The sequence below is a fragment of the Chionomys nivalis genome, chromosome 16, assembly GCF_950005125.1.
Source record: "Chionomys nivalis chromosome 16, mChiNiv1.1, whole genome shotgun sequence".
Classification (NCBI taxonomy): domain Eukaryota; kingdom Metazoa; phylum Chordata; class Mammalia; order Rodentia; family Cricetidae; genus Chionomys; species Chionomys nivalis.
In genome coordinates, this window is record NC_080101.1 from 16,083,907 (window position 1) to 16,110,362 (window position 26,456).

The 26,456-nt window shown below is 48.6% G+C and overlaps 1 protein-coding gene across 6 annotated transcripts in view; it reads left to right on the forward strand.

Moving 5' to 3' along the window:
• Epb41l4b (erythrocyte membrane protein band 4.1 like 4B) overlaps positions 1-26,456 on the forward strand; it is a 149,251-nt gene that overhangs the window by 58,465 nt on the left and 64,330 nt on the right. For 4 of the 6 annotated variants that reach the window (XM_057790424.1, XM_057790426.1, XM_057790425.1 and 1 more), the window contains exons 5-15: positions 133-177; positions 2,277-2,329; positions 7,106-7,226; positions 9,021-9,108; positions 9,263-9,351; positions 9,656-9,725; positions 9,812-9,981; positions 12,607-12,716; positions 15,062-15,092; positions 18,503-18,536; positions 22,420-22,484. In XM_057790424.1, coding sequence (XP_057646407.1) covers positions 133-177; positions 2,277-2,329; positions 7,106-7,226; positions 9,021-9,108; positions 9,263-9,351; positions 9,656-9,725; positions 9,812-9,981; positions 12,607-12,716; positions 15,062-15,092; positions 18,503-18,536; positions 22,420-22,484 — 876 coding nt within the window. Of the gene's footprint in view, positions 1-132; positions 178-2,276; positions 2,330-7,105; positions 7,227-9,020; positions 9,109-9,262; positions 9,352-9,655; positions 9,726-9,811; positions 9,982-12,606; positions 12,717-15,061; positions 15,093-18,502; positions 18,537-22,419; positions 22,485-23,972; positions 25,524-26,456 lie in introns of those variants that run through there. The other 2 variants (XM_057790428.1, XM_057790429.1) reach the window with 2 other exon arrangements.

The following is a 26,456-nucleotide window of genomic DNA, read 5'->3' on the forward strand; positions in this document are numbered from 1 at the left end:
CCCTTTTGACAGCACAGAATGCCAGGGCATGTGCAGGGGATGGGGTGGGGGATTGTGACGGGAGGCTGGGGATTGGAGGTGGCTGGGAAAGGGAAGGGTTCCCCTCTGTTGACTTTTGTGTATGTTTGTCAGGTACCTGTTTGTTTTACAACTCAGGCATGACATTCTTTCTGGAAAGTAAGTATGCTTTTGTTCTACCTCTTAACCCGGCATAGAGTATAGTATACCTCAGTAATTCTCTGCTTTGACTCTTCCACCCTGCATCCTCTTTACCAAATTAAACGACAGTACCCCAGGTCCTAGCAAATGAGTTAGATACTTGAACCGCTGTCATTTTTGTCCCTTTTTTTTTTTTAATGATCTCCAAGTGCGTGCATTGAGTTTCTTGAAGGATGTGTATTTGGGGACCGCTGTCTCCCTGTCACATTACTGCCCCATTCATGCTGGCTTCCCTTGTATTTGCAAGCCACATACATGTCCACATGTGTACATGTACAGGTCCCACTCATCACTGTCACACCGAAGCAATGTAAAGGGGTCTTTATCTGGCCCTGCTAGAAGAGCTCTAGGCTCCTCATCTCATCTCCTTGCCCATCTTAAAAATGCTATTTAAGCTCAAGGCATTGGGCTTATGGTGATCATCAGCTAAACACATTATCATGTTGTCACAAAACAGCATTATGGGTTGGTGTTGAGGGAATATTCATGGAGGAAGAAGGCTGGCAAAATGGCTCAGCAGGTGAAGGCACCCAAGCCAAACAAACTGAGTTTGATCCCTAGGGCCCAAAAGTTAGGCTCTGACCTCCATACACATGCTATGGTATGTGCAGTATCCCCTAACATCTGAGCACGTATGCACACGTGTACACACACACAATCTTATCTATTTACATGAATAAATATAAGATTTTTTCAAGTTAGCTTTAATCATTTTCCAATAAGAGTTATTGTATATTTTCTGTTACATTAAAAAAAACCTCTGTCTTTATTAAGACTAAGAAGCAGTACCTGATGTTAACCAACAGGAATATTTTCTGATTTTGAATGTAATCTGAAGGAAATTTAATAGGTGATTTCTGCCATTTGTGGTGGTCCAGACATCTCATCGCAGAGCTGGGGAGGCAGAAGCAGGTGGATCTGAGTGAGTTTGAGGCCAGTCTGGTTTACCTAGTGAGTTCTAGGCCAGTCTGAGATATACAGTAAGACCCTGTCTCAAACAGCAAAACCAAATATGTCAGTTCTATAAATAAAAACTTAAATGTAACAAATAAGATTTCCGTGTTTGCAAATTCTTAATAGGAAATGCAGTCTAAAACTTTGAGTGACAAGTAGGCAATGGTATGGTAGACTGTAGAGTGTATACATTGGCCTTCCTCAGCCATGCAGTACAGTATCTGGCTGACGTGTGTGCTGCGTATGTGTGCATTGTTACCACTGTTAGCTCCGTGCTCACCACGCTGAAGGCCCTGTCACTGTAGAACGTGTCTCCGGTTTGGAAAGCGTTGATGCCAGTACTTCCTCCGTGGCTAGTGCTTTGCGGTTTCTCTCCACTCCCACGCAACTGTTACCTTCTAACCGAGAGAGTGTTCTGAGCCCAGCACTGCCTCCTGTCGGCTGGAATACTTTGGGCAAGATGCTGAGGACTCACTGTCTCATCTGGAAGATGAGAAATGGGGTGGGGGGGCGCTGGCCAGACCCATTCTAAGAGTTTACAGACTACACATTGACTCAGCTGTATTACACATATGAGAAGACCTTAAGAACCGTGCTGTGTCCATCAATACAGTTCTCGTAGCTCTGCCTCAGCTGGACCTGTCAGCATGCTGAGCTCAGCTTGTGGTCCTCGAAGTTGTATACCGCTGCTGGCGCGTGTCTTTTTACCCTCCTGGCTTTGTTTCAAGGAAGACTGAAGGCAGCCGGAAAGACTAATGGACTGTATCCAGAGGAAATCAGTTTAAGCTGAAGAGACAAACAGAAGGCTTTCATTCTGCCTCCTCAACATCCCCCGGTCTTTTCGAGTTCAGTAGAAGTGTCTACACGGTTGGTAGAACAAATACTTGCATAGTTTTGTCATATGCAGGGAACAGCCCCGGGAAATTTGAAGTGTGCATTAGTGCTCTTTAACATAGACACGGAAATTACAACCCACTAGCATCAGACGCTACATAACCACGGCTGCCTTTTAAAGGGTCTTTTTAACTATTATTGTTACATAGTTCCAAATGGAGAGCTCCCTTGCAGTGCTAATTTCTTTTTCTTTTCTTTCTTTTCCCAAGACTGAAGTGTCCCTATGAAACCGCTGTGGAACTAGCTGCTCTCTGTCTGCAAGGTACATTCATCTTAAAGTTATTGCTTCCGTTTCAGTAAGAGAGAGTCTCCTGTATGCCAGGCCCAGTGTCCTGCTTTCTCCCAGGATGCAGAGTAAGATGGTGTGACCTCAGTCCCCAGGAGCTTACAGTCTGGTGACGAAGGCACACGGAGCATATGGCTGTTTTACTAGCAGCGGCGATACACAGGAGGCCTGGGAGCGGAGGGCCGTGGGGGGACGTGGAGAGGAAGGTGGCTAGCAGAACCTGGGGAAAACGGAAAGAGGAGGGGAGATGCAGCTTCTGCTCGGTGTGCGCGCGGTCCTGGGTTCCATCCCTAGTACTTCAAGTCTGGGGTGGGGCTCGTGTAATGGCCGGGCCGTTACAGATCAAGATTGGTTGGGTTTTTGTTTGTTTGTTTGTTTGTTTTTCGAGACAGGATTTCTCTATGTAACAGCCCTGGCTGGAACTAGCTTTTGTAGACCAGGTTGGCCACGAACTCGCAGAGCTCCACCTGCCTCTGCCTCCCGAGTGCTGGGATTAAAGATGTGTGCCACCACCGCCCGGAGTATAGGTTGGTTGAGCTTTGTACACCACATAAAACCAAATGTGGTAATGCACACCAATAATCCTAGCACTTAAGAGGTAGCAGGAGAATCAGAAGTTCAAGGTCATCCTTTACTAGGTACAAGTTTGAGGCCAGCCTGGGATTCCTGAGGCCCTGTCTCAGAAAAAAACAGAAAGCAAGCAAGCAAACAATAAAGTCACAGAGATAGTAGTCACGGTGTGAAGTTCAAGAAACTGGCTTGGTGAACAGCCTTTGGCCCCACCTAAAGACTATGAGCTTGGGGCCAGCAGCAATTCTTCACATGTTCTTAAGGGGGCAGGCCTGGGTGGTAGGTATTTTGGAAAGGCCACACTAGCTGTGTGGAAAGAAAGAATTGGAGCGGGGCCAATACAGGGGCTGGAGTGGGGAGGGCTGTTACCGGAACGGAGATAGTAAGACGCCAGGCAGGGCAGGTGGGTGTGCACGCAGTGAATGCCGCCACGGCAGTACCAGGAGCTGGATTCCCTAATGAGGCTTAATGTGAGAAAGGAGTTGGGGATGACTCAGGCTGCTGCTGAGGGTAGGTGGTGGCATCAATGAGTGGGTACAGGGAAAGGCAACTCCTGGGGAGTATGTGGCCTGTGTGGACCTTGGCTAAGAGGGGCTGAAGTCACCAGCATGCAGGTGGGAGCTGGGCGGCAGGAGGTCCACCTGCAGAACCGTCCACACTGACCGTTCATTCTGTGGGAGGTGCTGGCGGATCTTCATTTTAAATGCATGAGAAACGCTTGCTTAATTCTCCAGCACTAATTAAGAGGATGAGATTTCATTAGCATGTGCTTATCAGAGGGCATTCACTGGGTTATGACGTGTGACATTCACTCGTGTGTGTGTGTGTGTGTGTGTGTGACTGTGTGTGGCAGCTTGTTAGACAACTTTGGAGAGTGGTTCTCGCCTTTCACATGTGGGTTCTAGATATCCAGCTCAGACTGTCAGGCTCAGTGGCAAGCGTCTTGATCTGCCATCTAACCAGTTCATATTTTACTAATTTAAGAAAAGCTGATCTGAGAGGTGTCACAAGGTCAGATCATGTGATCACAGACTCCGGGTAGGGCACCGCAGCAGTCAGGCAGGCCCTAGAAAGCACGTGATTTCCCCATCCACCACCCACCAGCAGCTACCTCTTCTGTTAATGAGTTTAGATTTTTTTTTTAAAGAAATGTAATTCAGGCTAGAATAATAGAGAAATTTATGTGTGTGGTTTTCTAGTACATTGTTACGCTTTAATTTAGTGTGTCTGCGTGCGCAAGTGAGCGCGCTCTCAAGGAGATCAGAGAACAGCTTGCAGAAGCTGGTTCTCTACTTCCATCGCGTGCGCCATGGGGCTCGAACTCAGATCATCAGGCTTGGCGGCGAGCACCTTTATCTGCCGAGGCATCTCCTTGGACCTCCTTACCGTTTTAAAAGTCTTTGTACATTGTCACATTTATACATGTAAAGATATTTTGCTGATAATGGGTGCATTCCCATCCCTGAATACTTCTAGTCCTTAGTGCCCTCCTAACAGATGCTCAGTGAGTGCAGACCGAATAGAGGAATAACTTTGGGGAGACCCTCGGTGCAGTTTGAAAGCTCCGGTGGTGTTGGGGACAGTGATGCTATCTAGAGGCAGCTGTGTGAGATACAGAGCTGCGTGCTTCCTCTCCCCGTGTCCTCTGATGCAGCAGGCCTCCTGTGAGTGGCATGCTGTAGGAGGGACTGGAGACGTGGCAGAGGCTCCTGGCTCCTCGTGTCGGCCACTTGCAGATTTTACCAGCACAGACAGTAGCCTTCATCTGCACTGGTTCCTGAGCTGCAAGAGGCCTCATCAGGCTTGGCAGCCCTGAAGGACCTGTCAGGGTAGTGGTAATGAGAGGGAAACACCCAAGCACCCAGGTCAGGCCTGGGGCCATTCATCACCGCAGAAGCTTCCTCCCGAGGCTATTGGCACAGTGTTTCAAGCCTGTCCTGTTGTCCTGAGTGATGAGGAGTAGGCACATCTCTGCCCTCGCTGGTCCGGCTTAGTGAGGCTGTGAAAGCCGCACAGAGAAGAGGAAAGCAACCCTCTGTGAGCCCTTCCTGGAGAAGCCGCCCTATCTGTAGGGTAATTTAAGGGACACTCATTAGGTTGGGTATAAATAAATTCTTGGAAGACTGATGAGGGACATGGGGAAGCGCTTATCACATACCATTCCTTCCCCGTGGTCTCACCTGCTTTCCTCTGGAGCCCTGCACTGTGAGAAGTCGCTTTGCTCGGTCAGTGTGAATAAAATAGAGAGCAGTTTCCCCTGGGGGTTGAGCCATTAGGGCCTGTCTTGCCGTTGTTCTTTGAATGAATCGTGCCCCCTGAGTTGAGTTACTATACTTCTGTGGTGGAGGATGTGCTCTTTGGGGAATGCATTTGTGGTATATTTGAGAATCAACCCAAGCAAAAGGGTCAGAGGGATTTGAGATCGTCTGTTGCACAGCAGTGTTCTAGTTTCGTCCGTGTCTCAGGTAGAGACCTGGGAGCATCTCCATGATTGGCCCTGGGTCGCCCAGATAGCTGCGGCAGGGTTGGAGTTGACTCTTACACCAGAGCCATCTCCCTTGCCTTCCATGGCCTCCGTGGAGCCAGAGCCTGGCTGCAGAATCGGGAGATTCTTGGAGTGCCAAGCTCTTTCAGCATGTTCTTGGAAGACACTGGTGTCCCAGGTGCTCCTCAGGCCCGCTGAAGCACAGCAAAGGCTGGAAGGGACACTGCCCTCTTTCTCACTGTGTCTTTAGCATACTTAATCTTGACAATTAAGGGCACCAGCCGGGCGGTGGTGGCGCACGCCTTTAATCCTAGTACTCGGGAGGCAGAGGCAGGTGGATCTCTGTGAGTTTGAGGCCAGCCTGGTCTACAAGAGCTTGTTCCAGGACAGGCTCCAAAGGCTTTAGAGAAACCCTGTCTCAAAAACAAAACTAAACAAAATCAGACAATTAGGGCCACCACAGGGTCCTATTGAGTCATGTTTGTCTATGGTAACACGGGATACCATAGGGATCTCTTTCCAGACCATGCAAAGCTATGTCTGCATCACATGGGAATTTGTTAGAAGTACAAGCCCGATGGGGTGGGGATGTAACCCTGCTGGTAGAGTGCTTGCCCAGCACGTATGAAGTCCTGAGTTCCATGCCCAGCCCCACATAAAATCAGGTACAGTGGTGAAAGTCAGAAACCAGAAGTTACAGGTCCACCCACAGTTACATTCAATTCTGGGCCTGGGTCCATATCAGGATCAACAAAATCCGGGTGCGGGACCCCAGTGATGTTATGCTTCTGTGAGCCTACCAAATGATGCTTTTGCACTGTAAGCTCAAAAACAGCTGTTGGGGATCATTGCCTCTCCCAGGAAAGTGCACCAAGCCCTGAGGGTCTTTGTGAAACAGCAGGCAGTGGCTGGGCTGTTCCTGGATGGGCATGCAAGTCCGCATGGTGATTCAGCCCCTAGGCAGCATCTCCATGTGCTGACCTGAAGCCAGGTTATAGAGGAAACAGGGGGATTCTCTTTTATTCTGAAATCTGCAGGGGTCACGTGGATTTTTCTCATTCGTGATCTAGAGGACAGGGCCATCATGTCCTTGGGCCCTCTGTTTTGCAACTTGGCAAGAGCAAGAACCATGCGGTGCACATTGGGCTTTTTGCCGGGAAGCTTCCTGTTGCTAGCCCTCCTTTGCGCAGCCATCTCCCTCTCCCCTTCTCCGTTCTGCCTGACTTGCTGCAGTTGCTTCTGCAGCCTGCTCGCCACCCCTCCCTGCTTCTTTATCCCTCAGTCAGATTCTGCATGCACCAAAATCTTGATCCATCCTTCCCAGCCCTGCAAACACTAAAGTGCTGCTCTGGCCTGTGCTTAAGGAGAGCCCTGTGCGGAAGATGTTCTCAGGCATATCCTCATGGCCTGCAATCACCTTTTATTGCAAATTTCCGCTTCCCAGGGACATGTAAGCCAGATCTCCCTAGGTGGGGGAGGCAGTGAGGAGAAAGAGAGTAATGACTTAGATGATGGTGTATTTATCTCATGGGGGGCGGGTAGAATGACCGGGGATTCTGAGGGAAGCTGATAATGAGAGGGCTCTACCTCAGAGGCACCTGTACCTTCTGATCAGAAAGAATGCCTTTGGATTGAGTTGCAGCACTAACCTGAAGTGTTCCGTGTCTTCTTTTTCCTCCCTTTTATAAACTAAACAGCGGAGCTGGGGGAGTGCGAGCTCCCGGAACACACACCGGAGCTTGTGTCTGAGTTTCGGTTCATCCCAAATCAGACAGAAGCCATGGAATTCGATATCTTCCAGAGATGGAAAGAGTACAGGTACCTCAGTGCCCCTCTCTCGAGGTCGGAGCTGCTCGTTGGTTTGTCCTCTGTGTTCGTCTGAGCCTTCTGAAGACCTGTTGCATGACCGTCCTCAGCACAGTGTGCCCTGTCTCACAGAGAGGTGCTCAGTAGATGACCAGGCTGGAACCTCTCTCCTGGACTTCACACCTGTTTCCAAAAGACCTGCGTGTCACCTCTCTTCTGAGAAATGTGCACAGGTCAAGCCATGCTATTTTCTGTCTCTGAAACACACAGCTTCTGTCTGATTTGATTGTGTCTTACACCCCAGGTGCGGATAAAATGCTACACTTACAAGGTCCTACCCATCCTGAGCAGTGCTTCTCAACCTTCCTAATGCTGTGACCCTTTAATACAGTCTCTCATGTTGTGGCGACCTCAACCATAACATTAATTAGTTGCTGTATCATAACTGTAATTTTGCTGCTGTTATGAATTGTAATGTAAATATCTTATATGCAGGATGTCTACTGTGTGACCCCCCTGCCAAGGGTCAGATTGAGAACCACTGTTCTAGAGCAAATCTTTTAAAAATGTAGGTGAAGCATCCCTAGCGCCCAAATTCTGAATCTAAAATGTGAAACATTTGAATAGCAGCGTGGTGATACTTTGAGAAATGCACACCAGGCTTTATTGCGCAGGCTGAAGTCTAATCATAGGAACAATTTTTAAATACGTATGAAATCACCTCCAGGACCTTCCAGTTTTATGTACCAGGTGAATGTGACATAATTGACTTTCATGTTCAGAGCTGGGCCTTACCCGTCACAGCAGCTCACTATCTTCACACTAGTACTTGACAGTCTGAGGAGAAGGGAGGACCACATGTATTTTTGGTCTCTCACATTCTGGGTCAGGCGTACTTGGCGCATCACCTATGGTGAAATGGTGAGACCATGTGACATACAATGTTATTATATGTCTAAAAGTGTGCTCATTACACTGAGAGTCAGCATGGTGACTTCCGTTTTTCCCTAATCTAACATACTTGTTTTTGCTTCGCCTAGACCAGTAAGGCAGTTTGCCAGTGATGCACACATGCATGCGTACATGTATACGCATTCTCTCTCTCTCTCTCTCTCTCTCTCTCTCTCTCTCTCTCTCTCTCTCTCTCTCTCTCTCACACACACACACACACACACACACACACCACGAAGCACCTGTTCCTGCTTACTCTTGGATGTGACTTAGTGTGGCCTTCTATTGCCCTCAGTTCTCTGATGACTTTTAAAATTAAAGACGGCACGAATGTTGTCATCAAATGATAGGGAAGTGTGCAGAGATGTTCAGTCAAAGTGCCCCACCTACTCCCTCACACACAGCCTCCGTTCTTCCAGAGGAAAGCCAAGAGGAAGTCTTTCCCTTTGCCTTATAGCACACTCTTGTTTTCTTTTCCTTTTTTGTTTTTGTTTTTGAGACAGAGTTTCTCTGTAGCCCTGACTGTCCTGGAACTCACTATGTAAACCAGGCTGTCCTGGAATTCAGAGATCCAGAGATCCTCCTGCCTCTGCCTCTTGAGTCTGGGGATAAAGATCCGCACCACCACTACCTGGCATACACTCTTGTTTTCTTCTGTTATCCTAAGAAACACCATTCTGTGGTCTTCCTATTCAGTTAACATGGGGTTCTTGGAGATGGTTTCCCACCCTTGTAAGCTTGCATCCTCCACGGCTGTAACAATTGCATGACCTCCTGCAGCCCAGCAGGCTCTCCAGACCCTGCGGGCATGTGAGTTGCAGTTCACGCGTGTCTCATTGGTTTTGTTTCCTTAAGGGGAAAGAGCCCTGCCCAGGCGGAACTTTCCTATCTCAACAAGGCCAAGTGGCTGGAGATGTACGGGGTGGACATGCACGTCGTCAGGGTAAGAACCCGTGTGTTTGCCTCCTTTTGTTTTACTGTTTCTGAGAAATGCATAGTGTGCCAACAAAGTAAATTTTGGTGAGGAAATTGTTTTTGCGTTCTTCTGTGACGACCTGTTAGAACCCTCTACCGACTGTCACTTCGTTTGTTTGTAGGGAAGAGATGGCTGTGAATATTCTCTTGGACTGACCCCGACAGGCATATTAATCTTTGAAGGAGCTAACAAAATAGGCTTATTCTTTTGGTAATTTAGTTTTGTCTAATATTAAAAATGTCTTTTCCTATTTTGTGTTGGAAAGTCTATGTGATTGGATGATTTTGAGGGGTATTTGCAACACCCAGATTCACTTAAAAAAAAAAAATCACACCATCCTATTGTCATTGTGGGGGTATGGCCAATGCACTGAATCTCTAGATAATCATATTTAAATGAATGAGTGATGGTTTTCTTAGCCAATCTAAACTTTTATAAGTAGAACAGAAACTGTTTGATGTGTAGACAGTTTGGCCGTAGACTGTCCTTTTTAAAACGCTTTCTCTCTGACCAGGCCAAAGATCACCAAAATGGACTTTAAAAAAAGTAAACTGACCCTCGTAGTGGTGGAGGATGACGACCAGGTAGGCCATGCTCCCCGGTATCCTCACTGCCATCACCTGCATCCCCATGACACGCGTCCCCACGGGACCTTTGCTTCCCCCCTCAGGGCCGCGAGCAGGAGCACACCTTCGTGTTCAGGCTGGACAGTGCGCGCACCTGCAAGCACTTGTGGAAGTGTGCTGTGGAGCACCACGCCTTCTTCCGGCTGCGCACCCCCAGCAACAGCAAGTCCACCAGATCGGACTTCATCCGGCTAGGTTCCCGCTTCCGGTTCAGGTTGGCAATTGCTTTATGACATGGACCACGTGTTTCAGAGAATGATAGCTCTTTTGTGCGGTGTATGACTGTAGCATCGGACCTGTGTCCATCCATTCAGGTGGTTTGCTCTGCCCCCCACCTTGTTAAGAGCTGCAAGTCCACTCCCAACCTCTTTCGGCTTCCGTCACTTTATCGATAAATCAGAACTGATTTGGGGTGAAATGCTTGGTGCTGGGAATGTTTGGGATGCTGATATTTTTCTCAGTTTGAAACTTTGCATGTTTGATACTTGATATTGCAGATCTGTGAGCTTAGGGCCCCAAATGTTTTGAATTTGGGAATGAAGTGTACCCAACATGTAATAACAAAATTGCCAGGACTATACCTTTAGCTAGAGTGGTGCTGTCCTGTGCAGTGGCCGTGAGCTACATGAAGAAGCTACTGTAGTTTCCTGATCTCAACCAGCCTTATTGCCAGTGTCCAGTGGCCACGTGAGGTGGTGACTGCCTGTGAGTGGGGCAGACACAGGACATAGGGTCCTTGTAGGAGGTTCTGTTGTCTGATGCCACACTAGAATTCCTTCTGATCCACTCTTAATCCTAGTTAAGATCAGGTATCCCTGGTTTACAAACGACTCTAGGCTCAAACTCTCTGCCTACCAGGTGGATTAGAAGTGGCCTTGGTGCTTCTGTTCGTTTATGTGCATGTGTTATGTGTGGTGTTTGTATTTCTTCCGGTGGGTATATATATGTATGTGCTTGCAGGTTCTCATAGAGGCCTGAGAGCGACCTAAGTGTCTTCCACAGTTGCTCTCCGTCTCATTTTTTGAGACAAGACCTCTTACTGAATCTGGAGCCCACTGACTGAGCTAGGCAGCTGACCTCCAAAGATCTACCTAGCTCCACCTCCCCAGTGCTGGGATTACAGATCGCAAAACAACACCCTGCTGTTGACGCGGGTGCTGGGGATCAGAACTCGGATCTTCATGCTGTGTGTATAGTTCACTCCCTAGACATCTTCCCCGCCCTGGCGCTTCAATTCCTCACCATTGCTATGTTTCCTTTTACATGAAGTGTCAAGAGATTTGGTAACGATTAAGGATGAGAGCGGTGTGGGGGTGGGTGGGTAGGTGGGTGTGCACGCGCGCATGTGTGTCTGTGTATTTAAATCTGAAAAGAGCCTGAATAGATAAACTTATTCTCACGTATTTTCACTTTTGAGTTTAGACTAATGCATGAAAACTCTTGAGGGCATCTTTAAAAATGGAAATATATAGATAGCCTCTGTAATCAGAGTCCAAATGTGCGTATGTGTGTATCAGCCCTTGGAATGTGAATTTTATTTTTTTTTAATTTTATTTATTTTGTGTATGGGTGTTTTGCCTGCAAGTATGTCTGTGCACCGTGTGAGTGCCTGGCGTCTGAAGAGGCGGGAGAAGATGTCAGATGTCTTAAAACTGGAGTGGCAGACAATTGTGAGCTGCAGTGTGGGTGTTGGACGTTGAACCTGGGTCCCCTGGAAAAGCAGCCCACAGAGCCGTCTCTCCAGCCTGGAATGCACATCTCAAATGCACTCCTGAGTCTGAGAATCTCAGTTTCATGATGGAGAACTTCGCTTGGTTTCGTAACCTCTGCCCACACGTGGCATGTCCCTGAACTCTGTTTGAAATGCCAGAACTGTTGCTCACTTCAGGTGTATCCACCGTACGAGGCAATGGCTGTGCGTTTCTGTTGAAAGAATAGACTTTGTTGAGTGTATCTTTTAAATGCTCTAAGGAAGGGGAAAAAGGTCCTTGAGGGAAGAGAGTCGCATCACAAGGCCCGTGGGGGATGGGAATATCAGCAGTGCAGAGGTTCGCAGAACCGTTGCAGTCACCTGTATCCGTGTGGATTTGGAGTTGGATGGAGGGGGCAGTCGAGGAGATTGCCAAAATACATAGGCTTTTCCTTGCTGGGGAGATGCTCCAAGGATTGGCTTAGACCTCGTGACCTTTGTTCCTCAAGGAGAAATGAAGAAGGAAGGGAAGTTGGGAGGTGAGGTTACCCTTGGAAGGCATCTGGAGCAAGTAGCATTTGGCTCTTTCCGTCTGAAAAACCAGCCAAGAGCAACTGGGCTGGAACAGAGATGGGTGGATCAGAAAAACACAGCTCCCCTCCTGGAAGCTGCAGCTGCCCTCACAGTGGTCGAGTCTGGAAAGCCCTTGTGAAGTTAGAAACATTTCCTTTGACGCATAGCAAGGGAAGCCAAGGTTTAGTTTAGGGGCCTGCTACAGCCGCCTTGGAGAAGATGCAAAATGTCTCTATGGCGTTTCTTGGAAGGTTATTCTGTGTCCAATCAATGTTTTCTTCATCAGGTGATCCAAGTACTCAGACCTATTTGGTTTGGGCGACCTAGTGGTTGGTGCTTAAATTGCAGGTTTTAGCTTTTGATAGAAAGAGATTATTGCCCCTGTGCCTGGCTTGGCAAAGGAGACTGTATTTCCAAGTAGGAGCTTTAAACTTAGCATGTCTTTACCAGGCGAGTTCACGCTAAGATGAAATGCACACTGGAGCTCTTGAAAAATAAAAATATTCACTTGCAATAGTTGTGGTATGCCGAGAGCTGGTGTTGGCGTTAACGTGCAATCAAATATTTCCTTCCTAGTGGGCGGACAGAATATCAAGCTACACACGGCTCCAGATTGCGAAGGACCAGCACCTTTGAGAGAAGGCCTAGCAAGCGTTACCCATCTCGGCGACATTCCACATTCAAAGGTTATACGGTGTTCCTCCCTTGCTGGCATCGTGCAGTAGGGCTGGGAGGGTTGATTAGCTAGGAGAGGGACTTAACTGCCATTACCCTCTGGTTCAAAAGCTGTTAGGAAAGAATGTCGTAAGTCTTAGTAGAACGCTTGCCTCTTCTTGTCTGTCTTCCTTCGAACATGCCTCTCTACTTCTTTTAGGGTTGGATCCTCAATAGTATCTATCACCTTTGCCCGTAGAAGGTACAGCCTTTATTGTCTCCACTGCCTTACCATTCCTGGGGAGGACACTGGGCGCGTGCTAAACCAGAACTGTATCCATGGATGCAGAACCTGCAGAGACACAGTTCAGGTTCCCCAGACATGCCCACCCTACGTGTTCCCCTCTTGCTCAGAACTCCCTGAACCTCTTACTGGCTCCTGCCTGTTTGAGGCCTGAGACCAGAATGTGCCAGGCGGTACATGAGCCCTCCTGACTCAGTTCTATTTAAACTGGGCTTCATCATCTGAGCTCGAAGCTCTGTATAGCTAATTTTCTACACGGATTGGTCCTCCATCTGGCACTCTCCAGTTAGCGCTAAATTGTTTGTCCTTTTTTTTTTTTTTTTTTTTTTTTTTTTTACATTGCACCCAGCTCTGCCACCCTCCTAAACTTGCGAGGACGCTTCTGTACATTTTTTTTTTTTTTACATACATAGCCAGGATTTAGTGGGCCTCTGTGGAACCTTGTTTATATACCTGTGCCTTCTAGAATCTGTAACCTTCGTCTCCCACTCCCGTTTCCTTATGCTATGAGTCAACAGCACAGTATTGTGACAGCCAGCAGATCTTAAGTCATTCTCACCTGTTTTAGTGGAGAAAAAAAGCCAAGAGTCCCCAAAATATGGCCTTAACTTTAAGAAAGACCAGGGAACCAGGCTGTGGTGGTGCATACCTTTAATTCCAGCTCTTGGGAGGCAGAAGCAAGTGGATCTCTGTAAATTCCAGGACAGCCTGGTCCACAGAGTGAGTTCCAAGATGGCCAGGGATGCACAGAGAAGCCCTGTCTCAAAAAATGAAACCAATGAACAAGGGAGGTGGGCAGAGGGAATGGGAGGAGGTGGGGAGGGGAAGCTGCACTCGGGATATAAAATAAGTGAAAATATTTAATTGATTAGAAAAGAAAATACAAAAAGGAAGGCCAGGAATGGGCACATGTTCAGGAGAGGGTGGGACAGCAAAGGGGTGAGAACTCATGCAGGATCATTGTCTCCATTAGCAGAACACACTTGGGTGTGAGGGGTGGGGCGGGGTGGTTGTCCATTGAGTCACAGGTGTCCAGAGACAGGCCAACCCGGGACCACCTTCATTTTGATACAGTAAAACCCAGTCCCCACAAGTGTGTGCCAGCATAAGGGGAGGAAATGTCTAGCGTAGCCGACCTAGAAGTACAGCATATGGCCAGACCCACTGCACAGCCTGGGGCTGCTTTAGACTTCTGGCTCCCAGGTTCTTATTCCCTCCTTTCTGGTCTCTAGATCCTTTTCCTCCATTTATTTTACTGACATATTTTCCAGCTAGAGGCCTGATATCTTCTTAGTGAAGTTTTGAGTGGCTTTCCCTGGCATACCCGTGTTGAAAGGAAGAAAGGAGAGCTGGGTATGGATCGGTTGGCAGAGTGCTTGCGTAGCTCAGCTCAAATGAAAGCCTGGATTCGCTCTCCCAGTTCTGCATGAACTGATAATCTCCACACTCGTGAGGTAGAGGCAGGAGGATCAGAAGAAGTTCAGCTATATAGTAGTTGAGGCCAGCTATATAAAACTCTGCCCCCTCAGAAGAAGAAAAGTGTGCAGCGAGTTGGAGATATAGCTCAGTGGTAGCGTGGCTATGGGTTTGATTCCCAGCATCACACACAAAGAAAAGAAGTATAGTTGAGTAAATATGAGCCTCTTTTATGTAAGCTCTGTCTCTGCCCCATCAGAAATGTCTGCTCCAAGTTCTTCCCTAGATGTCTGCCAGTATTTCATCCTTCATCAAGTTCTATTGCTTTTCCATCTCCACCCAGAACCACCAGCTCTTCGGGAGCAAGAACTGTTCTGAGGTTGCCTTTGGGTGCTGTGTGGTTGCCTCCTGGTGCCTTCTTGGCATACCAGCACACCCTGGGAACCGACTCTGGAGTTGCCTAGAGATCTGGGGAGGAACAGCATCAGTTAGAGGGAGGGATGTCAGGTGCTCAGGAAAGAAGTCGCTAGAGTTCAGGGCTGCCTGGTTTAGGAAGAGGATTGTGCCATGGTAGAGAGGAGTCTGTCCCGTTGTTCTCTGTGTGTTGTGTACCGAATGTTTTAAAGTTCTGCTTAACTTCCCATCCTTTCTTTACAGCAAGCAACCCAGTGATTGCTGCTCAGCTCTGGTAAGTGCCCCCAGAGTCCCCAGCACAGCTCCCCCTTCTAATTACCGTGTGTTTGCAGTGTTGATCTCCTTAATACAATGAGATCCCAGTGACTCAACCTGATTACTTTTTTCTCCCTTTTTCTGCTGCCTAGCTCTACCGTCCTCCCAGCTTTCAAAAAGCACACAACAGAATGTTCCAAGATTTTCTTGTTGCAAAACAGCTGGGTTGTTTGTTTCTTTTCCTGAGTAACATAGTACTAGCTTGCTGTCACCGTGGTAAGGTGGCAGTCACGCATGCAGCACGTGCAGTGAGTGTGAGGCAGGCAAGGGTGGGGACTGAAAGTCCTGCTGCTGGGCAGAGGTTCCTCAGCTACAGGTGCTGCTTTGTCCGGTGACCACCAGATGATGCGAGACCAGCCGCACTGGATGGCCGCAGGGAGGGCTCAGTGGGTAAAGGCGCTTGCCGTGCAAGCCTTGAACTTATGGTCAGTTGCCGAAGCCCATGTAAAGATGGCTCCACAGAGCCGTCTTCTGACACCCACACGTGCACCGTGGCATGCACACACATCATGCACACGGAGATACAATAATCAAAGCAAACAAGCAAATAAAGAAGCCACCTCTAAGAGTTTCTGTGGGATCACGTGTCACACGACTGGCAATCTCCCTCTTGGGACTTTGCATGCTTCTCGTGAGGGTGCAGATAGGAGATACTTTGAATTCTGGGCTGTGCCATCTCTTTCAGAACTGTTCAGAGCTGCTGTAGGCAATATGCAAACAAATGAGCATGGCTGTGATTTAATAAAACTTTATTCATAAGTACCAGTCAGCCACATTTGACCCTTGGGTCAAATTACCTGCCTCTTCCCTAGCTTGATCTGACTATGTCTGGAATTACCTGATGAGCTATGAAACATTCCCCTTTGGCAGGATAGCCCTGGGCCAAATGAACACTTGTACACCTGTGACTTGGGCATTTGGTCTGCAAAGCTTCCCTAGTAAGGTTAGCATGGCCTCCAGGTGAGAGCCACCGTCCTACCTACTACCTCGCCTTCTCTCCCCTCTCTGAAACCATCGCTCTTCCTCTGTAAGTGTGACATGCTAGGATCAGCTGTTGTGGGAGAGAATATGTGGTAGGTAGATCGTTGGTTCTGAACCGCAGGCTGAGACCTTGAGGCTGATGGGGCAAAGGTGGTGGTGGCCATTGAGATGGATACAGACGCCCTGTGCTACGTACGTTCATCTTAGCACACAGAGCATGAGATTCGGGCTGCCACTGCCTGGGCTAGCCTCCAGAACTCCAGCCAAGGCCTCAGGAGCCCCTCCATAACAGCTTCCTCACTTGCATCCCGGAGCCTTTGGTCTTCTACCTGCTGTGTTTCTTTTTTCTCATTTGCAGGCAAGGAGCTTGGGCTAGGTCTGCGTTCTCCCCAAATGTTTTAGCTTGCAATGTTTATACTCTACCACCATCCCCAAGAAGCCTGACTTAAAAGCAAACAAACAGAATCAGAGAGCTACTTGTGGGGAGGGAAGGACTAAGGCCCACCCCTTCATTGGCTTCCTTTCCAGTTCAGAAAGCGTTGAAATCCCTTCAAGGAACCTCAGGTTTTGGAGAGCAAAGTTAGCACAGTTTCACGTCCCAGGGCACGCTTGCAGTGACACACTGGCCTGGTGATACCGTCTGCTTTCTGTATCTAATAGAAGGGGTGGGGGAACCCTCTTGAACTGCTGCCTGCCTGTTGCCCCCTGTGGCAGGGGCTATGGGGTATGGTCAATGTTCTCAGGTTGGGTGGTTGAAGGTCTGCAGGTGTGACCTCTGTTCAGGATGGGACGGTGTGGGGTGGTCTCTGACAGAAAGGATCTCAGCAGGTAGTATGCTGAAAACTGCTGGCCTTTCTCACCCTGTCAGGTCCTGCTTTTAATTCTCAGGGGATTGTAAGCTACAGTCTTTCCTGCTTTCTTAGGAGATGATTGTTTTGTTTGTTTGTATTTCCCTGATAAAGTGACATTTCCCTCTTAGAATCTAGGGGAGATTATATATCGGGCATGAAAACAAACATTAAAAAAATCGCCACACACACACAAAAGCATCAGTAAACATACCCTTTAGGAACAAATGAACTAATAACCGCTGTTTGCAGCTGTTCATTTGCTCTCCACAGTCTGTGGGATCCCCGGTGAGCAGAATGGCTGTGGGGACCATGGGTGAAGTTGTGCTGGGAAACACAGAGATGCTGCTGGGGAGACAGCACTTTGTGGAGGCTATACCCAGCTGTTGAGATCCAGCCTAAGCCATCTGGCTTAGCGCCTGACCTCACGACCAGTCCTCTCTGAAAACTCAATGCAGATCTAGAACAAAGATGCCCCCCCACCCCACCCCACTCCACCCCAGCTTTGTTAGAGAAGCAATAAACCTTGATTCCAGGAACCCTAGGAACAGTGACTGCCCAGTGATTGTTCCGGGGTTGTGAGGTTTCTGATAGGTACTGAGCTTGCATCTTATGTAACAAATGTTCTCTCATCATCCATCCAACCACCCATCCATCCATCTCTGTCTCTGTATGTATGTGTATACATATATACACACACATATATCCATACATATATATTCCACACACATACTTATTTATGCATATGTGTTTATGTATTGCCAAGCTAGTTCTAATTAAGATCCAATCAAATTAGATCACACTTGAGCTCTGAGCGTTTCCACAGACCCTCCAAGAGCCAGCTAGATTTGGTGGAAAGAAAATAGGTTTTGGGTCTGAGCAGATGTTGTATCAACCCTGGCTCAGCCATCGACTGGCCAGTGAGTCTTAGTAGGTTTCCTGACCCTCTCTGAAGGAAATGCCCCTTCTGTGGATTGAGGTGGTAGGAAGCGTCATGGACCCTGTCACCCTGCTATGATAGATTAGTAAAGGGCCGAGGCTTGACTTGGATGAGCAATCACCACCAGTGCCCGGATCAGGCGCAGTGTCACTGTGTACCAGAAACTCATGGGATCCCTACCACAGTGCCTAGGCAGGTGTCTCGAGGAAGCCGCTACCTCTTCCTCCAGTTGTAAGAAGCTCTGTACCATCACTAGAGCTGTAGCTGACGGGGCCGTGCCAGGGAGGGCCTGCAGTGGGTACTGAAGCTGCTTGGTTCGCACCGCTGAAAGGAAACCCAATATGTCACGGCTGCACTGTGGCGTATGTATCACTGGGGTGTTTATGCCGGGGAGCCTTGAACTGGGAGTGAAAGCTGGTGTCTGTGGTTTCCTTGATTATCTGCTTATATATGTTCATGTAAGCTTTAGTAACCAGAAAAGAAACGGTGTGCAGACATTCCTAACGGAGAAGGGGGTCTGTAGAATTAGCTATGACTATTAAATAGATCCATCATAATGCTTCCTTACTTAAAAAATGATGTTTCTCTTTTTCTTTTTAGCTCAAAAACAAATCCCGAAGTCCATAATTACCAGGTGAGATGCTGTGTCTAAGATGTTTCTTGGTTTGACGTGTCTTTGTTTGTATGATGAGAAGCATGTAGTAACAGCATGTGCTTGTCAAGTTTTGGTCCATCGTTCTTGTTGTTTCCCGGGAAACTCTAAAAGTCAAATCCCCCACCCCACCCGCTCCCTCCCAGTTGTGAAGTGCCTGTTTTTAACTTTGTTAGCCCCAAGGCGCCAGGGACATGAAGTTATGTTTCTGTTGGTCAGGCACAGCCTCTCAGCAGCGCTCAAGTGCATGTTTCTGTGAAAGCACGCTGTGGGCCTCGCAAGTGCGAGCCCTTGAGGCAGGCATCCAGGGGGGCAGATTCCACTTCTCCTTCCTTTGCCTTCTTGGGCCTGACTGTACCTGCTGGGGCGCCAGAGTACTGAGGAAACTCGTAGGCAACACGTTTTGTTTGTTCTTTATTTTGGTTTTGGGGATTTTTTGTTTTTGTTTTTTGAGACAGGGTCTGGCTCTGACTGCCCCAGAGCTCACTCTGTAGAGCAGTGAGTTCCAGTCTTTAACTCACAGAGATCCTCCTGCCTCTGCCTCTCACATGCTGTAATCAAAGGCGCGCACCTCCACACCCAGCACATTTTTCTTTGTTCTGTTTCTGTTGGTCCTCCCCCACCCCTCCATGATAAACCCAATGGAGACATCATTTATTTCTAGAGCCCATTTGTCACACACCAGACCTGGGGCATTTGGTTTCCATGTCCAGTGTTAAATTATTTCACGGCGGTACCAGCCAGGATCTGTGCCCCCTACCTGCCCACCCACTACTGCCAAAGCCCTCTCAGTAGCTTAGCCTGTAGTGAGCCAGCTCCTCCACAGCTGCTGTGGGTGACCTTCTCTGGGCTGCCACAGCCTGTCCTGACTCTCTCAGACCCTTCCCATTGTTCCTGTCATGAGCCCGTGTTCAGCTCCAGCAGCGGTAGACTGGCTGCCTGTAGGTTCTTGCCAGTGCTGTCTTACCCAGGCCCATCCACCCAGAGTCCATTGCCTCTTATCTGAACGCTACAGTACCGTGCAATGCTACACACTGGTACTCATTAGTCCCCTCCTCCTTTTCTCTTGTAAGCTGGAATAATGCTGTCTTCAGTCTCACCCCTTAAAAGCGGAACAGACACTTAGGGAGTAGGACCTTGGCATCCACAGACTGCAGCGCTCCTCAGGTGGCTCTAAAGAACAGACAAATGGGGACTCCGGGAGGATGGTGCTGGCCTTGATTCCCAGGTGCTAATGTGTTTCTGCCAAAAGGCAGAGACCCATGTCTCATGACTTCTAACGTGGAGACCTGTGTTAGCCTTTGTTTCTTCTACTGCTGTGACTAAATACCCAGTATTGTATTCTTTATAAAGTAAAATAAGTTCATTTAATTCATGGCTTTGAAGGTTCAGAGGTATAGTGCTGGCCTCCACTCAGCTCTGGTGAAGGATCTGTGATGTAAGAGCCGGGGAGTGAGTGTATATGTATATGTAGGAAGCGGTTACATGGTGAGACGGGGGCCAGGGCAAGAGGTGGGCTGTGCCGCTTTGCTCAGGAGGACTAACCAGTGTCCCTCTGAAGACCCCTAAGACCTAATCACCTCCCACAGCATCATATTGTTGACCAGCCTTGTCCTGAGCAAGTGCTTGAAGCACGCTGTCCTCCCAGTCTCTGTGTCCCATGTTTGGCTATGAATGTCACAAGTGACATAAACCATTGCCATTTGAAATTTCATTCTGTGTGTCCTTTCCCTGGTCTTTCACTGTTATAGCTACCACTTCTGTGAAGACCAAGATGCCCATGTTTGTTATCCTCAGGAGGTTCCCAAATGGTTTCTGAAGAACTTCTGTGCACAAAGTCACGCTCGTAGCATGCAGAGTGAGGAGACGAGGCTGTTGGGTAGAAGGGACTTTGAACCTGGTGGAAGGAAAGTCATTTCCCCTGGCATTTTCCTTAGGGTCTTGGGCTTCTTGTTCACAATGGCTCCTTGTTCAGGGACGTCAGGTACAACTGGGGTATTAGGGGAAGGGAAAAGCTACTGCTGTTGGGTACCCAGTGCATGGAGTAGAGAGCTTGGAAAAGAAAGTACGGCAGCCCTCCCACCATGACCCCTGACCTCTGCTGCCTCCTCAGTGAGTTCTGCTTACAGTGAAGCAGGGCTGTGCAGCTCACAGCAGATTTGCTGGCACTCTGCACGTAGAACCCTCCACATTGTCGTCGGGAGCCCCTTGCACTCCGCCGGTCCTAGCAGCCCTGTATTGCCCCATCAGAGTTTGGATATAAGTTGACCGGAAGAGGGTGGCCTGATCACGCCGTGATGCTGTGGAGGATTGCCAGGAAGGTGACATGGCAGCCTTAGCTCCTTCTGCAGAGTCAGCCAGCAGCAGAGGACGGATGGCCATGTTCTCAGTGAGGATACTTGTCATTTGAGGTGGGACAGTTTTGCATTGTCCCTGGGATTCCAGTAAATTTGGCTCCCTTTCCTCTGTTCTTGCAGCAAGCGAAGAGATGCACATATATTCCTTGTTGTTGACGGAGCACCCAAGTTAACATTAAAGTACTTGGGAGCATAGAAATGTGAATTAATTACCAAAGGAGATGTACCAAGGAAAATTCTGGAATCTCCCTTTTCTTTCAAGTCTGTGGATGAGGTTTCTACCTCATCTTTGGTGAATCTGAGTGTGTTTAAAAACAGAAAAGACTAGAGGGTCCAGTTGCAGGGTAATCTTTCTCCTTTGTTGGAGACTTGGTGCAGGGAGCCTAGGAGTGGGAAAATCACCCAAACCCCATGGGCTTCAGCATCCCCTAAAAGACCTAGCTGAGGAGACTGCGCCATGCCAGCGCTCAGATCCTCCTGCAGACAGACCCCTTACAGATTCCGCTCCCCACACCGTGTCCTCTGGGGGTGCAGCCTCGGCATGCTGACAGGCGCTTTGAAAGGAAAGGAAAGGCCACTGGAATACGGAATAGGCAGCAGGAGGGCATCTCAGGGCCATGAAAATTAGATGAACAGAATTGCTCAGAATTTCTCTAACAGAAAGCAGGCCACTGCTTATTAACCACAGCGCAAGGGTGAGGAGGAAGGGAAGAAATAATTAAAAGATTAATGGTGATGCGATTGCAGTGACTTTCGGGTCCGGGGAGGAGGAGTGGGGAGTGCCAATTTGCCCCTCAGCGAGTTTAGCCTTGGGCAGCATCTTGGCTTCCGACAGTGTCCCGGCCTGCTGCCCACTGCAGGTCAGAAGTGGAATGGCAGCCGGCTACCCTGCCGGGGCCCGTCAGGGCTTTGCTTCAACGCTGGTCTACTTTCTTATCTTATGAACAGCTTCCCACCCTCTTTCCTTCAGTTCTTCTGTGCGTCTCTGATGGGAACAATAGGTCTTCCTGATGAGAGTACTGTCTATACACCAACAGCGCTGCTGCTTTCATTACCCTGTCCTTCCAGCCCTTGTCTGTGTGCCAGCGTAACTCCGCTGTCGTCATTTCAAAACCAACAAAAGTGGTGTGTGAAGAGAGAAGCCACTCAGTCCATCTTCCTGGCACTTGCTTCCTTGAGAGAGCCAGGGCATGTTGGGTAGCTTCTCTTGAGTCAGATGTGGCACCTTGCCTCCCAGACCCTTCTCTGGAGATGGTGCTCTGTGAGCCAGACACTGGGTCCCAGCCCCCCCACCTCCCCAGCCTTTGTTAGTGGGAGAAATAAGATCACCCTGGGAAAGGTCCAGCCACCCCACCTCTCCCCTCCCCCGGGGCTTGGTTACAGCTTTCCTATTCACAGCCCCCTCCCTGCCTCCCGAGGTGGGTGCCATTGCTAGAGAGAGCAGATGACACGGCAGCCATTGAAATCCAAAGGTCATGGAGTAATCAGGTCTGGCATTTCCTTTGCAGCCTCAGTACCATCCTAACGTCCACCCCAGCCAGCCCCGGTGGCGCCCTCACTCTCCAAATGTCAGGTGAGTTTGGGAGCTTGTGAGACCCTGCTTTGGGAGGTTTGCTTGTCCCCTGCACAGAAGCCCTGCTTTTCAAAGCAAAGGAAGCAAGTGACCAGCCTTTGTGAAACAACAGATTTAAAAAAAAAAATTCTAACCACAAATATTTTGGTTTGGTTTTATATCAGAGATGTTGCTTAAGATTTCCAAGTTAACATTTTCTTATTCTGAGAATTTGTTTTTATTTTCTTGGAATGTGATTAAAGCTTGGAGATTATGGGGTTTTTTTTGTTTGTTTGTTTTAAGGGTTTAGCCCTTAGGAATGAGGGCACTGTTTGTTTTGGTGGCAGTGGGCCTTTTTCTCCTACTTGTGGGTTATTAAACTTTTTCAGTAAAGGGGAGTCTGTATTTTTGGCTTTGGGGTCATTGAAGACAAGAACAAGCAGTGAGGATTTGCATACGAATATATGACCGTATTCCAGAGAAACTTAATTTACCAAAAAAAAAAGTGGGAGTTGGCCCCATGGCTATCAGGGTCTCCTGTCACTGCCCTGTGAGTGAGTAACCTGGCACCTGCCATGCTGTTTGGAGTCAGGGCGACCCCTGGGAAGCAGATAGGTTCTTAAGAGTTGTGTTTTTGACAAGTCTTAATTGGCATTTATGTGTCCAGCCGTTTCAGAAACACAGTTGGTGAATTCAGGTTGACCGAGGTGGAGCTATGGGCCTTGCTCCTTGAGGGAGCATGGGGAATCGAGGGGCGAAACAAATGTGCCTTGAGGAAGTTAGGCAAACATGTGGGGGCCTTGTAACTCAGCAGTGCGGTCTGATATTATTATTAACACTTGGATATCCGTGTAGCATTTTAGGGCAAGGCAGGTCAGTGGGGTGGTAAGGCTAAATCTTCACATCGTTCAATTGTAGTTTATCTTTCGGACATGAGTGGCAGCTGAGGCTTAGCAGGGCTAGCATCCTGTTAGCAGTGGTTTATGTAGATGACCTATCTAATATCGCCTACTTGGTCAGCATCTTTGCTCTGTCACATGCCCTAGCTTCTCTTCACCCAGAGGCAACATTTTTCTTTGGAGGTGGCCCTGCTGATGCCAGGCTTTAGTGTCCCCTGAGAACCACGATCTGTAGCTGAACCCAGATGGCACCCAGCGCTCTCTGTGTGCTAGAACTCTCTAGAGTTGCATCCTGAGGAGAGTTGATTGGTCCACGCTTGCAGCAGATGCTATCCCAAACCGTCACCATGCACATCCGGTTGGAGGAGGCTTTCCCCTCAGCTTTCCTTGGACTGACCTGACCACCACATCCCCCTTGCAAAACCATGGCTAGAAACAGTTTTTATCAGCATCAGAGTTGGTAGATGGTCACACAGGGGTTTTTTTAAATCCTGAAGTCGCCAGGCCACTCACATGCCAGGCACCCCACTTGCCCCCCCCCCCCCCGCTATTTCCTTTGTGCCTGTGTGGTTGGCCTCGCTCCTTTCTGAATTATCTTCCATTCTCCCAGTAACCATCCCATCTGCAAACAAAACAGGCCACCTTGTCAGGATGACAGGCCGCACTGGAAAGCCTCAGCCAGTGGAGATGACGGCCACTTGGACTATGTCCACGACCACAGCCAGAGGAACTTAGGCGGGGCCTACAGTGTCACGTACCGGGACAAACTCATGACTGCACTCTGAGAAACCGAAGCGCCTTTACTTCCAGTCACCACCGTGGTGCCATCGCGTTCCCTGAGAGACATCCCGTGGATGTGCTTGCATAAGTGTTGCTAAGTAGTGCTGTTAGTGTCCGGGTCAACATCTGAAGATAACTGCCGTAGGTAGCCGTGATTTACTTGGACTGCATTCTCAATAAAATGAAGGTAGCTAAAGGCTCAGGAATCATTTTGATATTCTGATTTTAAAACTGAAGTGGATTCTGTCTTCCTGCTGTGTACCTGATAATCTTGGTGTTTAGCCAGTGGGACCCCATGACGCAAACCAGCAAACCGAAAGCTTGGGGAGGTAGCTTGGCACATAGTACTGTCGTAGGGTCGGAGAATGCCAGGGCCCAGTCTCCATTGCTGTGTGACCTCAGCTAGGTCATTCCCCCTTTATTTGGTGTCATTTCCTCCCTGAAAACAAATGGGCTGAGCTTAGTGATCTCCGGGGTCCTTTCTACTCTGTGATTTATTAAAATTTCATTTCTCATCTGAGCAGCAAATGTGCATTCAGACTAGCTCCCCATAGAGACAGCTAACTGTAGTGCCCCTTCTGTAACAGAAGCTTGAGGAAGATCACAGAACTCATCCAATAGCACGTCAGCGCAGAGAGACTGGGAATTGTGCATCTGGAAATGGGTTCGCAGGTGTGGGTTTGAGCCTCCGTGCTGATTGCCAGCTGCCTGGTGTGTTTCGGCACAATTTACTTCTCAAATAGAAGAATGCTTTGTAACGCCTTAATGGTTGGTCCTGCTGACCATTGTGCTTTCAGAAGACATCCCTGTGACTCTTGTCAGGACTGAGGCTGGATTTCACTCGAGGTTTAACTTCTTCGCAAAGCAGCGTGCATTGGAGGTGAAGCGAGGGCGCACATGCAAGCCTGCCAGGTTCCTGGAGGTTGTGCCAAAGCAGTCTGCCTGCCACACAGAGGGATGCCTGTGGCCCCTTCCTTTTGTAGAACCCCAAAGCAACATGTTGTCTTTCAGGGTGACACCCGTACCAAAATATTTATTTACCCTGTTTCAAGTAGTGCGCCAGGCCTCTTTTTCCCTTCATAGGCAGTCCCAGGATGCTCTTTCTTCTGTGTCACTTGGATATGTGTGATTATAATTTGGTCCCCTTTAAACCCTTGGACATGTGTTAACATCTTCTCTTGCTGAAAATCTGGCCCTTTTGGTTCTACAAAAGTCTCTTGAGGAGGAGGGACTCCTGCACACTTGCACAGGGGAGTGGACCGCCTACTTATGACCCCCCCCCACCCGCAATGCTTGTTTACGGGCGTGTTCTGATCCCCAGGGTGTGTACCGCATCTGAATAAACATGTTCTGGTCCTCTTAACCGCTAACATTTTTACAATGTGTCTCCAAGAAATAAAGATTATTCGTACTTTTTTCTTTTTTGGACTCCATCTTTTATTTCACTGACTCTTCTGCACAAAAGTCTCCCTTGGATCTCACTCCAGGGTCCAGTTGACTCCCAGTGTCCGAAGGCGAACCTTCAGCTAAGTGATGTGGAACAAGACCATCCTGTTGAGGCTCTTCATGACACAGTGGCTGAGGGGTTTCTTCATCTGGGGTGACTCTGGCAGAGGCTGTATCACCTGACCCCTGATACCAGTCTCATGGTGAAGGACACATGTCCTCATGGTCGCTTACCTCTTCCTGGCTGTGCCTGTAGCCTCTTAAAGATGATTCAGTACCCACAACAAAAGCCATTCTGCTTAAACTAATGAGTAGATTTAGTTAGCTGCTTGCGTAAGCCGTTCTGACTTAAGCGATGTGAACCTGTGCCTACTGCATGGTGACTTTGTCCTCATCTTCCTCAGGGGTCATGTCTCTACTCACTACTCTTCTGACTTAGCCAGTCTGGGCTCACCTCTTCCTGTCACATGTTAGAATGCTGTTGGCTCTGAGAGCCATTATCTTCAACTCAGACTATTTGTATGAGTTTCTGTATTGTCGCTTCAACATGGATGTCCGATGTATAATCCAAACTCCACGTGACAAAAACAAATTTATCTTTGATCACCGCTACTGGAAGGCACGACTTTCTTTCCCTCTCAAGTTCTCTTTTGCTGAGAATGAGAATGCCACGGCTCCTCTCTCCCTCGCTGCCAATATCCAGGCCGTCCACAATTCTGCTCAGCTCTGCCTCCTTCCTGATTCTCCCCAACACTATCTTGCAGGAATGTCTTTCCCCCCTGTCAGGGGTGCCCTCTCTGTTCTCCACAACTCTTGCCAAGCTCACTCTTGTCTTTCTGCAGCCTTATCTGATTGTGTCATTCCAGGG